The 14395-nt window shown below is 45.5% G+C and overlaps 1 protein-coding gene across 8 annotated transcripts in view; it reads left to right on the plus strand.

Annotated features, from left to right (window-relative positions):
* Nucleotides 1-14395, plus strand: part of BOC (BOC cell adhesion associated, oncogene regulated) — a 76319-nt gene that overhangs the window by 44024 nt on the left and 17900 nt on the right. For all 8 annotated transcript variants that reach the window (XM_063661638.1, XM_063661639.1, XM_063661633.1 and 5 more), the window contains one exon: nt 13134-13280. In XM_063661638.1, the coding sequence (XP_063517708.1) occupies nt 13134-13280 (147 nt within the window). The remainder of the gene's footprint in view (nt 1-13133; nt 13281-14395) is intronic.

Below are 14395 nucleotides of genomic sequence, written 5' to 3' on the forward strand. Positions count from 1 at the left end.
TTAAAAAAAACAAATCTCTCTTGCTGACAATGCCCCGCTTCAGATCATCTTGTCTAATTCTTGGTTTTTGAAATGCTTTTAACTTTGAACTCCTTCCTTTCACTTCCCTTTCCCTTTTCACAAGCCTCACACCAGGCAGCCAACTGCTCTACACAGCTCAGCTGTTACCCAGTCGCTCCTGAACCAACAGCAGACCCTGCCAGGGAGCACTCCACTCCTTCTTACTGGACCCTGAGTTCCGCCTCAGGCCTGTTCTCAACACAGCGTGGCAAGGAGTCACAACCGACTCATCAGAGCTGGCAGTGGAAAAGCTGTTCTCAATCCCTTACCTCTAACAGTCAACCATTAATAATTGTTTATTTTTAACTTTTAAGATTTTTTGATAATTTTATTCTCCCAATTCTCCCATCATCCCTAGGTCCCACTGGTAGCTGGAAATAAAACAAGTGGTAACCAGGTAGCTACCTATAATTCTAAACTTGGGAATTTTAGTCCTCAAGTTAATGTGAAGTCTTAAGCTGCAGCCGGTATAATTGAGAACAGATCGGTCACCGCTCCTTAAGGCCTCCTAGCGCCAAGGCCAGGCATATACTCCTGAATGGTCCTGTCTCTGGCATCAGAGATCAGCAGACAAGGTGGCTGACAAGACAGGAAGGAGTCCCCCTCGCCACTCTGAATCTCATGAATCTCTGACTTTGAGAAAATGTCCGAAGTGACATGAATAAATGAAGGGCCAAACTGGTATAATGGAAAAAATAAGAAGCTAAAAAAAAAGTTTTAAATTCTGGGTTTAAGCCTTAGCTCTGCCACTTAAGTGTTCCATGACTTTGAGCAAATCACTTGGTCTTTAGACTGACTGCCACAGCTGTGAAATGAACACAGTAATTACATCACCAGTCTCATGGGTTTTTTGAGGATAAATGGGAGAATGTATGATGTTAGTATTTGAGAGCATTTTAGAAATCCCAGGCTTTATTTGTTCGCCCATGTGGTTGTCAAACATTTCTGGAGTGTCTCCTTCCTGGAGGCTCTGAAGCCCGTGTCCAGCCCTGTGCTGCCCAGCTCCATTCTGGGAGTGACCCTTAGGAAAACAGTCCAGAGGGTGGCAGAGCTTCCAGTCATAACCAGAACCAATAGAGGGCTGGCTTCTTATAAAGAGAGAACTAACCCATGTCCTGTGACTTTCTTAGTTCCTTATATACATGTGTTCCCTAACTCAGATTCCCACCCCCAGCCGCCTTCAGGAGCAGCCACGGTGTCATGGTGCATTGTCAGTGTAGCCCGCAGAGCTGCTCATTGATGCTCCTGTTGGTTCACTGCTGCCCACTCAACTGCTGCCCTATACAGACAGCTGTTGTTTTGCACTGACAGGCTGGGCTGACCCTGGCCTTCAGCATGGTGAATCCTACAAACAGAAGCTATGTCTCTTTGCTCAGCTCCCCTAACCTCTAATTCCCATCACACACTTCACTAAGGTCATCTAGGTTCTGACTGTGAACTAGAATAGTCCATAGTCCATTAGGGACCACTGTAGACATTTCTTTCTCAAAACATTTCTAGCTTCCTTTATCTCTGTATTAGGGTTCTCCAGAGAAGCAGAACCAATAATACATATGTGTGTGTGTGTGTGTGTGTGTGTGTGTGTGTATAATATATTTAATTTTGTATATGTATAATTATATATTATACAAAGATTTATTTTAAAGAGTTAGCTCATGCAGGCTGTAGATTCAGGTAAGAATTGATATTGCAGTCTTGAGGGTAAAAGCAGGAAACTCAGGCATATTTTCTGTGTTGTGTTCTTCTCTGGAAAACATGTCTTTGCTATTAATACCCTCAATGATCAAATGAGACCTATCCCCATTAGGGAGGGTAATTATTTTCTCAAAGTAAAAGATTGTCTAGCAAATTTGACACATGAAATTAACCATCACAATCCCCTACTGTCCACCTGAAATACACCACCTGCCTGGAATTCTTTTGGAATATGTCTCTTCGGAGGCAATGTGAAGAAATTAGATTCTCCCTAAGTCCAGCTCCCAGAATCATTAACGGCACCTTTAGACGGAGGTGTTTCCATGCTGCCAGGACAATGGTTATTCCTTAACCTTTATGGAGCCATGAGCCCCATTCAAACCTCTGGATGCTTTGGATTTCAGCCTTGGGTGGAGCTGACCATTGGAAGATGCAGACACAGAGACCCTGTTGCCCCAGCCCCTACCAGAGATGCATTCACCTGTTGCAGAAACAGCTTCGTGAAGCCCTCTCACCTTGGCAGAGGCATATTGTTTGGATTCTCTTTGGCCACAGGTGTCTCAGAGCAAAATTGTGGTTTAATTTGGGCAATCTTATTAAGACTATCCTTTCCTAATTTTCCCCCAGTCTTGATTTTTAAATATATATAAAACCTATATCTTGATTTTTTTCAAGGTTTTTTTTCTCAACTCCTCTGTGAAGTGTAGGGGTGGAGAGGATGAGAGAAGAAAGAAGCAAGCAAGAACTCAATCAATAAAAAGAATTTATCTTTCATTTCCAACAGTCACTATAATTTTCTTCCCAGAATATATTTTCTTACTACAATTAACAATCTACCTCTTTAATTTAATTTTGTCCTCAGTACCTTACAACTTAATGCATTCTATTTCTAAAGGCTTCTATTAAATAAGACAAGACCAAAGTTCATGAGTCCCACTTGAAAAACAGCAAAGCACTCATTCTCCAGTGCTGACTCCTATATTTGGATGTTTTGGGTGTTGGTGCCCTAAGAATTGGGAACATTTAGAATTTCTAACAGAGCACAGTAAGATCTGGTCCTGGCCATTGAACATCTCTCAGTCTAATGGAGAAGGTGGACTTTGTTAACACATTAGTCATAAAGCAAGGCAGCCCCATGAGTTGCCCGACAGAGATGTGAACAGATTTTAATGGCAGCTCGGAGGCTAGCAAGGATTCATTTCCATTTCAGGGGATTGCGGAAGACTCAGCAGTTGAGCCTTGAAGAATGTGTACAAGACAACCTTGATTTTTAATTTCTGAGTCCTCACATACCTTTCTCAGACCTTTAACAACCAAATTCAGCTCTTAACATTGTGTATGCAGAACTAGGCCCAGTTCAGTTTCTGGGATGGCACCGATACTGCCATAGAAAGTTTTATTTCCATAGTGAGAGATTTCCATGGTGAGCTCAATCGAATTCTTAATCTAGCCACCAGGTGATTGTCTCTCTCCATCCTGTTCCCCGCTCACCCCATTTCTTACTGTTTCTCATCTCTTTTCTCTTTGGGTATGAACATTTTCTGATTAAGAAAGAAACTTTGAGTGTTTTCTCCAGTACTCCCCACTTCCGCCCCCATCTGGTTCAGTTAGCCAGTGACTCCCTGACAAAACAGGAGGAGCCATTCGCTCCAAATTGGAAAAACATTTGTGTGTTGGCTTGGGCATCAGGGAATCCTGTACAAGCTTTTTGCTTTGGGATGAAGGGATGGCAGTGAGAAGGGTTGTAGGGAAAGAAAACACAGGTGGCTTCCTAAGCTGCCCCAGGAGGGGAAGGAGATTTGCAGCTGGGGCAGAGTGTGAGCCTGCCTTGGCTGGGAGAGACAGAGACAGCTCCACACAGGGGAATGGAGTTGGAAAAGGAGAGCCAGCTTGAAATTTAGTTGTTCCGTACCATAAGTTATGTGTATTTTACTTTGCCACTTGGGCAAGAAAATTATTGAAAGATGGCTGAGATCCAAAAGGTGCCTGAGCAACTTGAGCATCTTAATAGGAAATGAATAAGGAATATCTTATAGCTTTAGGACAAAGTTACATCAACGCTTTCTGTCTTCTCCTGGATGCAAGCAGAAATTAATAGCTCAGGAGAATTGTCCCTGATATTCTGGTGAAATCTTCAAATGGCATTGGCCACACTAGTCCTATTCGCCCTGGTGCAAGTACCCAGACAGATCCATGGTGTAAGTTCTGCTCAGAGCATCTTGGCAGCAAATGTCTGCCCCAAACAGCCAGGGGTCCCATTCTATATTTATCAGAGGTCACTAGTTACCAAACAGACCTCAGGTTCATAGTGCATCTTCTACCAAGGACACCCTTAAGGACTCTTAACCCACTCCACCCTTGTCCTCAATTCATTCTTTGCATTCACAGCCAAATGCTTAAATGCAATACTGGGTTCATTTTCTAAGCTAAGAGAAAAGGGAAGGGCTGTGTAGTATGTTGATTCAGTGAGCCAAAACACAGTTTGAGGAGCCTTTTGCACCAGAAGCCAAGAGAAAGATTGATTTGCCGGCTTGAAATCACTGGACTCCTTTAAGGAGCATGGTGGAAGACACTTCCTTTAAAACAAAAAAGAAAACCAAGAGAGCAAATGAGTCCTTGGTTCCCTCGTTTTTTAAAAACAGCTTCACATCTCAGCATCCCCTGTTTCTCGTGTGTGTGTGGAAAAGTTGAGCAATTTCTACTTTGACTTTGTTTTTAGACTTTCAGCCATTTTTGGAGTCTGGTAATAATCTTGAGCTCTATAGAACAGTGAGTCTGTCCTGCAAATAGATGTAGTGTTCACATCCCAATTAAAGGATGATCACTTCATAATGAGAAAAAATGTAAACAAAAGGAAAAAACTTGCTGAAGTAGAAACAGCATTTATTTTCCTGTAGGGAGAATTGTGATTAACAGTGAGGTGCTTACAGCCTTTGCCTCAGGCCCACTTTCCATCGCGCACTTTCTCCTAGCTTCCAGAATGGTGGTCCCTCAGCTGGCAGCATCTTCCTCTCCATCCCCGTCCTCAGAAAGTTCCCACCTCCCTTGGGTTACTAATTCCTTCTCATTTTTCAAGACTCAGGTATCTTCTCTAGGAATGTTTCTTGACCCCTTCAACTTCCAAGTCTAGAGTAGGTTCTCTTCCCGGCTTCCTTAGTACCTTGGGTTTGCTTCCCCAGCCCTTTCTTGCCTCTCTATCTGGAGGGTAGGAACTGTTATTATGCATCTGTGTCCACAGTGCTGTCCACGGGGCCTGGCACACCATAGGCCTTCTGTGAATGTCAGGAAAGAGGAAGACTCCCAGATAAAACATGTTTGAGGTCTAGAAGATGAAAAAGGGCATACAGAGGGTAAATTAACAATTTCTGAATTTCCTTTTCAAATTCTGATATATTAAAAGTTTTCAAGAAGTATATAAGAAAGGATAAAGTAGTAACTCAGGATACAAAGAGGTTGAAGATACAAATGGATTCAAGAAAGACTTAGAAAAATTGATGAATGTCAGAAGCATAAAACAGCATTGGAAAGAAACTGAGATGTTTGGAGGAAATTCTGGAACCTCAGGGAGATGCCAGTGAATTTGGCTCCATGACCTAACACAGGGGTCCCCAACCCCCAGGCAGCAGACCAGTACTATTCCATGGTGGTCCATGGCCTGTTAGGAACCGGGTCACACAGCAGGAGGTGAGCGGTGGACCAGCAAGCATTACCATCTGAACACCACCTCCTGTCAGATCAGCAGTGGTGTTAGATTCTAGAATAGAATAGAATAGAATAGGATCGAATAGGATAGAATAGGATAGAATAGAAATAGAATAAGAATAGAATTAGAATAGAATGGTTTTCACCATTCAATAGAATAGGGTTCACCATTAGAGGGTGAACCCTACTGTGAACTGTGCATGTGAGGGATTTGTGCGCCCCTTATGAGAATCTAACTAATGTCTGATGATTTGAGGTGGAACAGTTTTATCCCAAAACCATCCCCCCCGTCTCCCCACCCATGGTCCATGGAAAAATTATCTTCCATGAAACCCATCCCTGATGCCAAAAAGGTTGGGAACCACTGTCCTCACATATACCTCAAGGGGCATTTTGGAGTGGGTGGATGGGATTGGTGCCACCGAGGCTGATGGGAGTATGCAGTTTCCAGGTGTGTGGGAAGAAAAAGCAGGCCCCACTGCCCCGTCTCTCCCACCTGGAGTTCTGTTCATCACAGCCACACCAAACTGCTCATCCCCATTCTCTCTCTGAGCTCCTCAGCCTCTGCTTTCTCTCCTCCCTCTCTTCCTGCACAGGCTGCCAGCCCTTCCAAAGCCTGTGCCAGGATCCAGCTCTGGCTCTGATGAGTCCAGACCACCAGGACTCACATTAATTTTCCCACTGCTAAGTTTATAGTTTATATTTGGTTGATCAGAGAAATATGTGTGATGTGGGTTGCTGGCAAGTAAATCTTTTTTTCCTTCTTCTCTTTCTTCAGTATATATTTTTTCTAACTATTTCATTCCTTCATCTAGTCCAAAAGAAACTCCCCAGTTCTGCTAACCAGCCCTACCTCAGAGCAGCCCTGAAGTAGGGTAGATGAGATGGTCTACAGACCAGACATCTTCTGTGTTCATCTGGCTGCCAGACCCCATGGAGACATGGCTCCATCTTTGACTTGTCTTTGAGGATTAATCGCATTTCTCGTTCTCTTATGTCTTTTTTAAAAATGAAATATTTTTAATTGGTTCAAGCCAAGAAATTCCTGAAGCCTCAGGCCAATTCATTGCAAATCATTTAATGACATTGCAAAATAGGTTCTTTTTAGTCTCTCTCCTTCTTCCTCTCCCACTCCTCCCTTCTGGCCTGCTTTCCCCTCTTGCCCACCCCCAGATTTCTCTCTCCTGTCTTGACTTTGATTTTCAGCCCTCATCCCCCAGTCTCTTTCATCTCTTCTCCAATCTCAGCTTTCTTCCACTGCTCAAATCTGGGTGTAAATCCCACCTCAACTGAAAGGAAAAGAAAGAAACAAGATTTAACAACTAATGTGTTTGGCATCTACAAAGGTTTTTTTTTTTTTTTTTTTAATTCTTCTTCCTCCCCATGGAAACTGTTTTCTTTAAATAAAAAAGAGCATGCCTTGCTTTCATCGGAAAGTGTGCTTGAGAAATTTCATGTCATGTTTCCATGGTTGTCAGGAGAGAGCTTGGGAGCCAAAATTATTTGTGCAATTGGACAGGCAGAAAAAAATCCCAAAGACAGCAAACATATTTATCCAGTCTCCCTGCCTGCAAAGGGAGAAGCAGTACTCACTCTGCCAACCGTGTTTCTAAGTGTCTCTGTAGATTACAGTGTTGACTTAGGCTGGAGTGCTGGTGGAGGTGGTGAGGACTACGCTGGAGAACACCACGCTTGTGAATTATTGTGTCCTGCCTTGTCTATGTGATTGAAAGCTCCCTGTGGTTAGGAGCGCTATGTCTTTTCTTCTTTGTATTTTCTGCAGTGCTTGGCATAATAGACAATTCTGCAGCACCTGGCTTGCTAAATGAATGACTCGATGATGACCAGAGGGATGGTATTTTACCAAATGGTGGTTTTGTCCTGCTTTGTGGGCTGCAGGGGGTCTATGTGCCAGGGCTAAAAGACTTAGTCATTACCCCAAATGCATGGCTTCTGAGATGCCTGCCCAGCCCACAGTAAACCCCAGCCACTCACCAGGTGCCAGGCTTTCTGACCTCATGAGAGCACAATGAGGCTCCAGCCTTTCCTCTGCTTCTGTAGTTGTCCCACATCCTCAGCAGAAAACTGCCATGGCTTTTCACTTGCAGATTATTTTATTTCAGAGGAATAACCTTGGGGTCATGCCAAGCCACGGTTCCTCAAGTGACTTGGGGGTCGAGAATTGTGTTGGGACTCTTTGTCCATCAATGAAGCAGTTTGGGACACAGGAGAGCCCCCATATTGTCCAGAGGCAACATAGTGAGGAGTGTCAAGGACCCTTTGTCTTCTCAGACTCTACAGCCAAGTCTGTCTGATAGCCATGAGCCAGAAGCTCAACCAGAGAAAACTCTTAGTAACTTTACTTCTCCTGCACCTCGGGTGTCTCTCAAAAAGGGACTGAGGTGCAGGGAAGGATCAAAGGATCAGCATGCCACTGAGTAGTGCTCCATTAGAGCAGAATCCTTTGTGCCTTATAGCATTAGCCACAGGTGCAGCAAGCTGCCACAGGGACAAGTTGAGGCTTGGAGGTTGTGACAGTTGGGGAATAGAATTATCCATCAGCCCAGAAACCTGCCAGTGGCCCTGAGGCTGCTAAGTCATCCTGGCAGCATTGCCACATGAGCCCCATGCAGTGCCCCGTGACCTAATGGATCCCATCCAGACCTCTGTAGAGGAGTGCAGGCTTGTCCTGTGATCCCCAGGAACAGGCAGGAGGGTAGGACAGGATTGTACGTGAGAAGTACCTGCAGGGGTAGAAGGCCAAAGTTTCTTTAAGCATTCAGCAGAGCTCATGGATATGGGGATATTGGTAACTCCATGAAGCATCCAGCGGATGGTGGCGTCTTACTTCTCTTCTTACTTCAAACAGCATCGAACTTCAATCTGCAGCTTAAAGGAGGATGCAGGAGAAGATTGAATGAAGAACTCCCTTGGAAGTGATTGTTAGGTTTATGGATTATACCTGGGGCATTTAACTGAGACCCAACACATCCTGTAGTTGGACATGTAAAGTCCATGAAAATTGGGGGATAAGCTTACAATTAATATTTGACAATTTGTGTTGTGAGAATGCATGAACGTACACCAAATACTGTAATTTAATTCATAGCTCTGCCGAGCCTTTTATTAATAAAGGAAAGATAGAGACTAGAAGGTGGTGAGAAAGAAATTCAAGAGACACTCAAGATAAAATGTGCCAGTTTGCAGTTTCACATGTGATCCTGCTGATGGCAGCCACATCCATGTACCTTTGATAGTCTTTAATTTGCTTTCTGTTTTTCCCATAGCCAAAAGGGTCCGTGCCTGATGTGCCCTTTGAATGTGAAGAGAAAGCACAGAGTACATCACATGATGTGTGTCTGAACACATCCCTGTAACCTCTGTGTTCAGACATCCTACAGAAGTGATGTATCAGAGTGTACATATTCCCTTTGGAAACTGAGCTCCCAGAAGGAAGGAACTGGGCCGGGTTCTATATGGAGCCCAAAATATCATGGGCTTTCTCAGAAATCACAAAGCTCTGTGACAAGTAAATAAGATCAGTAAACTCAGAGATGGCCCCAAAGACCAGGACTTCTGACCTGTTGGGAGCTGAGAAACAAAAGTGGGTCTACTAGCATTTGATTAATGTGGACAAGTTAATGAAGTAGCTGGAAAATGCACAAAGAGAGGATGCAAAAGAAGAGTGCGAGGGGAGGGAAGGTAAGAGGATTAAAGCTGCAAAAACATTCCTCTAATGGATTTCTCAAACACACCAGCCAACAGGCAAGGGCAGGTGTCCTGTCAAACCATTTCCCCATGAAACCTGATCCATCTTTCTGCAGCGGAGGCCTGCTAACCCCATTTGTAATTGAAGGGCCTGTCCCTTATTTCCAGTGAAGCACACTGAGCAGCCTAGGGACTCGGCCAGGAAACCGGCTTTGCAGACAAAGGGGCCTGGGAACAGGCTGGTTTCCTTCATATGCGCCAGCTAGAGCTCCTCTCTGCATCTGCCCCATCTGATGGCTGATTAGGCTCTTATTGATCATGAACTCCCCACCCCTCCCTGGCCCCCTTCCTGTCCAAAAACACTAGAAAAAGGGAGTCCTCTGATTTTCAGATCATTCATCACTTCATTATTCTGCCTTTGATCCCTTAGTGAAACTCAAGTTTTACTCGAGCAGCCAAATTGGGAGTGTTTTAAGCTAAGGCTTAAGCTTAGGAGGCACGGGGGGAGGGGGGATAGGGGGTAGGAGGGACAGGGCCAAGGACCGAACTGCTGCTTATTTGTTTTGAAGCCAGGAAGGCTCGCCTGCCAGTCGCCCCTTGTGGGGAGCTGGATGTCCAGCTGGGGTGCCCTCGGTCCTGCCTGCACAGGCTGTTGTGCACATGTTGGCATCAGAACAGAGGGGCTGTCTGGCCGCATGGCTGACCAGTGCCCAGCTTCATGCTCCCCCACTGCACAGCCTTCTGTCTCCAACTGAGCAGCTGTCAGAGGGTGCAGCAGGAGCCAAGAGGGGATTAAAAGGGACAGTGTTTTCTACCACTGGGTTGCTGAGGTGGGTGCCTGGCAGAGTGCATGCTCCCTCCGTGCCTGGATAAGCCCTCAATTACAATGGGCAGGAGCCTAGGGCCATGAAGATGGAGATGGCGTCCTGGTGCCAAACTCCTTTTAGTTGCTTACATCTTTCTTGCAAAATTATCTGCTAGCTTTAAGTATATTCTTTGCTTAAGGCAAATTTCCTTGGAATGAGGTGAAGAAAAGGAGGAGGAAAAAAAAAACAAAAAACCTCTTGGTGGAGTAGTTTGGGATTTATTCGACCATGGAGAAGAGTGCTTCACAGCGCCTGAGGAATTTTCCAGATGCATCTAAGCTCACAATCACTCACAGCTCACAGTCACTCACAGCTCGCTTTGTGGGGAGCCTCCTGACTTGGCAGGTACAGGCGCACTGGCCTGAAGGAGGATTAAGGCCTTTGCATTTTTTAAGTGAATTGCTTTCAGAAAACAAAGTTACCGATATTTAGCTAGAACATGTTGAGCTCAAGCAATTCCTTTCCCATAGTCCAAACCTTCCTCTTCTCTGAGAGAAAACTCATTAGCTATCTTGGCTGAGAGGCTCAGCCAGGACTGGGCTAAATAATTTGTGGGACCAAATGCAAAATGAAAATGTAGGGTCCCTCATTGAAACATTATTAAGAATTTTCAGATGGTGAAAGCAGAGCATTAAACCGAGTGTTACTCCATCAAGTGCAGAGGCAGGTTGCACACCCATCAAGCTGGGCTTGGGCTCAGCCTTCCAAACTGTATTTATTTAGCAAGGATTTAGAAAGCATTTGCTGTATCCTCAGTACTATGCAATAGAGCTTGGGGTTGGGGTGAAGAGTGAAAAATTAATAGGCTTCCCACCAGGAATTTATCATTTAGTTAGGGTCAGATATCACACACAAAACATTAAATAATTTTGAAATCATTATTTAAAAGCCCAGGAGGCCCTACACTTACCCATAGGAAGGAATCTATGAGAGATCTCGCCTTGACCCGCAGGCATGCTTGTTCAGCCTGGAAAGTGAAATGGGGCAATAGAAAGGAATCAAGACAGCCAATCCCTGGCTTTTTTTTAAGGTTTGTGTGTGTGTGTGTGTGGGTACATAGTATGTGTGTATATTTATCAGGTACATGAGATGTTTTGATACAGGCATGCAATGTGAAATAAGCACATCATGGAGAATGGAATATCCATCCTGTCACTGTTTTTAACACATCACTCCTTGAATAGCATGTATTTCTTGCAGCACATTTATTAGACCTATTTCACTTCTTTCTTCAGATCCTGCATAACATCTCAAGAAACATTCTATTTGCAAAATAGCTTCCATTGGCCACACTTAGATATAATGTTCATAGAACATTTGTTGTGCTAGGCTCTTGTCCGTTTGTTCAAAATGTAGACCAGCTTCAACTATGAATTTGAGTTTCTAGGCAGCATAATGGGCAACTTGTACCTAACTCGTGGGGCTCAGCTTCCAAGATATTCATTCGTTCATTCTTTAACATTCATTCATTTATTCATTCAACACTTGCCAAGTGTGTACTTGGGCCAGGACCTGGGTTAGGTTCAGGCGACACAGACAGGAACAAAACTTGGTCCATGCCCCTAAAAAGTTCACAGTCTAATACTGTAATCAAAGGGACATCAATCCTTTCACAGAAACAATAGGGCTTTCCTTCCCTGTGTTGGCTTGAATTGACTAAGAGCTGCTGGGAAGTTCCATTACGTGGGAAGCCTCACTGAGTACCTTAATCACCAGGTACTCCTAGGGTGACACCAGTTTGTTTTTGGTCATTATCTCTTGTCTTCTGTGAGAAACCTGATTCCAGCCCTCTCTGGGTCTCCACTGGAAACAACAGCAGAGGCAGGTGCAGTCTTGCAGTGAAATTGCAGTCAGCCCCGATGCTGTCAGTCTCGGGAGCTGAGCAGAATTTGGTGTGGCCAGCATTCGGAGAAGGTGCCTCCAGGGCTTTCTGAGTACCTTTAGGAAGAGAGTGTCTGGGTAAAATATTTCCATCTGTCTTATTCTGCATTAGTTTTATTTCTCCTCTTAAATTCAGCTATAATCCTGAAAACCAGATTTCCAACTTGGAATGCATGCAGTTTTGTTGTGCAAGTCGTCCCTGTTTTATTCAGCAACATCAATGATTTGGCTCATACAAAGAGAGATTTGTTGTTTGGACTCTTGCATTGTTTGGGAAACATTCTGGTTTTATTCTAGATGGATCTCCATGCTCTCCCAGTTTAGATCCCATGGTGCCAAGCCAGGAGAGACGGCTATGGGGCTGCCAGAGACCACAGCCTCATGTCAGGACCCTGGCTCCTCCACAGTCCACTGCCATTAAGCCACCCTGGGGTGCCGCCTGTTGTCCTGGCAGATTCCTTTGTCTTAGAAAACCCTTAGGGTATCCAGAGTCCTGCCCCCAGCCCCAAGGAAGGATCCTCAGTGAAGTGGGGTGTGGCTCCTGAGCAGCAAGAATCAGCCTTCTGGTTATACCCATGGCCAGCAATCAGGTAGAATCTCAGGCCTGTCACTTGTCATCGGATGCCTAAGGAGAACCTGGGAAGGCTGTTCTTTTTTTTTTTTTTTTGAGACGGAGTCTCACTCTTTTGCCCAGGCCAGAGTGCAGTGGCGCAATCTCGGCTCACTGCAAGCTCTGCCTCCTGGGTTCATGCCATTCTCCTGCCTCAGCCTCCAAAGGCTGTTCTTAATCAACTTGGAGAAAAGACAGCAGCATTCTCTTTTATTGTTCCCTTCCATCTCCATTAGTTGAGCCTTCTGACAGCTCTGCTAGGACGTTTGTACCTTGACCCACCCCATTTCTGGGGTGGATAAGCAGAGCCAACTTGCCCCCACATCTCAGTGTAACAGATGGTCTGAGCCAGAGGCACCCCTTGATGGGATTCTCTCTGCACCTTCCCCCAGCTTGTATATATAAAGTGAACCCCATCAGTGATGAGGGCCCCACATTCTTACAAACTCCTGTAGACAACAAGGGGCTGGAGGAAGAACTTGGAAGATCCCGTGATATCCCCCTAGGTGTGAGCTTTGTCGTGACTGACAACACCAAGGCACAAGCCCACCCTGAAATGTCACACTTTTGCTCTGCTCTCCTCCAACCAGCACCTTCCCTTCTCTTCACAGATCTCCAGGACTTCAAGTTAGATGTGCAGCACGTGATTGAAGTGGATGAGGGAAACACAGCAGTCATTGCCTGCCACCTGCCTGAGAGCCACCCCAAAGCCCAGGTCCGGTACAGCGTCAAACAAGAGTGGCTGGAGGCCTCCAGAGGTGAGTGGGCAGGAGCCCAGAGGCCAAGGCTGAGGGCAGAAGGGAAGCTGGCCTCCTCCAATCGCTCACTGCTCAACAAAGCTAGGGCAGCTGCTGCTGCCTCCCAAATACCCCTCAACATGCCAGCAGCCCTGTCCTCATGCTGGCCAGCTGTCCTCCTCCCTTTTTTTTCCTTTTAAGAGACAGGATCTTGTTCTGTCACCAAAACTGGAGTGCAGTGGCACAATCAGAGCTCACTGCAGCCTCCATCATCAAGGCTCAAGAGATCCTCCTTCCTCAACCATCTGAGTAGCTAGGACTACAGGCACATGCCACCATGCTTGGCTAACTTTATTTTTATTTGTTATAGAGACAGTCTCGCTATGTTGCCCAGGCTGGTCTAGAACTCCTGAGCTCAAGCAATCCTCCCGCTTTGGCTGAAATTACAGGCTTGAGCCACCGTGGTTGGTCATGTCTTCTTTCTTGATATTGAGTCCTGTAGGGTCCCAAAGCAGGTGGCTTCCATTATGGAAGTCCTCTGTCTTAGCATGAGGAATTTCTTTATCCTTTCAGGCTCCAGAAGATATTACTGAGATGCTGCTGTTCCATCCAGGCTCTCAGCACATGGTTCTGCATGCTGCCTGTGGAAGCTCTGTGCCTCCAGGCACACACAGGAAGGCTGCCTAATAAGCCCATTCATGGAGCCCCAGGGTTCCCTGGCAGGAGGTGGAGCTCTTCCCCATGCAGCAGAGCAATCTTTGTAGTGGACTTCATTTTTCCCTCTCCCCGTTTGCATAGTAAATGCAGTTATCTCAGCTGTCACAGCTCCATGCTGAAGCCACAGTGGACAGACACGGCAGCAGGTCTAGGGAAGCCAAGACTTGGTCCACAGAATGCCAGAGGGGAAGGGGTTGTCCCTGAAGTCAAAGCCAGCTTCTTTTCACAACTGACCCCATACTTGAGGCCAAGTAGACCTTACTTGACCTGACTCCACAGCTCAAAATGTACACCTTTTAATTGCTTGAGTCCAGGAGGCTAAGGTTGTAGCGAGCCAAGATCATGCCACTGCACTGTAGCCTGAGTGACAGAGTGAGACCCTGCCTCAAGGAAAAAAAAAAAAAAAAGTATACCTTTAA

The sequence above is a fragment of the Pongo pygmaeus genome, chromosome 2 (assembly GCF_028885625.2).
Source record: "Pongo pygmaeus isolate AG05252 chromosome 2, NHGRI_mPonPyg2-v2.0_pri, whole genome shotgun sequence".
Classification (NCBI taxonomy): Eukaryota; Metazoa; Chordata; class Mammalia; order Primates; family Hominidae; genus Pongo; species Pongo pygmaeus.